This window comes from Sinocyclocheilus grahami, unplaced genomic scaffold (genome assembly GCF_001515645.1).
Source record: "Sinocyclocheilus grahami isolate Dianchi unplaced genomic scaffold, SAMN03320097.WGS_v1.1 scaffold3746.1, whole genome shotgun sequence".
In the NCBI taxonomy this organism is placed as follows: Eukaryota; Metazoa; Chordata; class Actinopteri; order Cypriniformes; family Cyprinidae; genus Sinocyclocheilus; species Sinocyclocheilus grahami.
This window is the reverse complement of record NW_015508819.1, coordinates 17,705-18,849: the sequence shown is the minus strand read 5'-3', so window position 1 is coordinate 18,849 and position 1,145 is coordinate 17,705. Positions and strand designations below refer to the sequence as shown.

General features: G+C 41.7%; 1 protein-coding gene across 1 annotated transcript; it reads left to right on the top strand.

The window, feature by feature from the left end:
* Positions 1-53: 53 nt before the first annotated feature.
* LOC107576471 (brefeldin A-inhibited guanine nucleotide-exchange protein 1-like) lies at positions 54-799 on the top strand. The gene is made up of 3 exons (XM_016262639.1): positions 54-196; positions 348-513; positions 613-799. Exons 1-3 carry the CDS (start codon positions 182-184, stop codon positions 753-755), a joined length of 324 nt encoding a protein of 107 aa, XP_016118125.1. The 5' UTR covers positions 54-181; the 3' UTR covers positions 756-799.
* Positions 800-1,145: the final 346 nt, after the last annotated feature.

Here is a 1,145-nt window from a genome sequence, read left to right as displayed (position 1 = left end):
CACATCAGTTCTCTGTCCTCTGACTTTTAACATGTTACTCTCTTACTCCAATCTAGGGGTCTCGGACCACAGGCTGTTTGCAGGGCTTCTTATAAAGTGTGTCGTACAGCTGGAGTTGATTCAGACCATAGACAACATTGTATTCTACCCGGCTACCAGCAAGAGGGAGGATGCTGAGAACATGGCCGCTGCTCAGGTGTGTTCACATAACCTCTGTTTGAAAGTAAACTCCATAAACAAATCTTTTTTTACGTGTGAACAGTCCTTTATGGTGTTGATACCATGGCTTAGTTATAGCATGCTAAACTTAAGTGTCTTCTGTTCTGTCTCTGTGTGTTTTCCAATAGCGAGATGCACTTGAGCAAGCAGAAGAGACAGAGGCCGATCAGGGCATGTACAGACACCTGTCATCACAGCACCTCTTCAAACTACTTGACTGCCTCCTTGAGTCCCACAGGTTTGCCAAGGACTTCAACTCCAACAATGAGCAGAGGACAGCACTCTGGAGAGCAGGTCCGCGCTCTCTTATTTCCTTGTCTGGGTTGTGGTAATGCTGTCATTTATAGGAGACTGTCTTTTTTTTATTGTGTCTTTTATTATTCTTGCATGTAGGCTTTAAGGGGAAGTCAAAACCGAATCTTCTGAAGCAGGAGACCAGCAGCCTGGCATGCAGTCTGAGGATCCTCTTTCGCATGTACTCCGACACACAGCTGCAAGACTCCTGGCTAGACATCCAGACACGCCTGCTGCAGTGAGTGCTGCCTTCTGCCTCATTCATTAATCACACCCGCTCACCAAGCTTAACACAAAGACAGCTGCTTTTATACAATACAGTCTGTGCTACGTATTCAGATGCACCTATTATTTGAAGAAATTGCACGAGTTGATTAATTTTTATTTTGTATGATTATTTCAATTATAGTCACCTCATGAACATGATTTTAGAGCATTAAATATTGGTGCTGCACTCAACCCTGAATGTGTAATAATCAGATCAGTTGTATGACTCTTTAAAAAAAACAAAAAAACAAAACAAAAAAAAAGGCAGTAGGAATTGTTTTATGTAAAACATTGAGGGATGAGTCACATAATCAACTTCTCTGATTTACAGTGGTGTGAAAAAGTCCTGATTTCCTTTTTTTTTT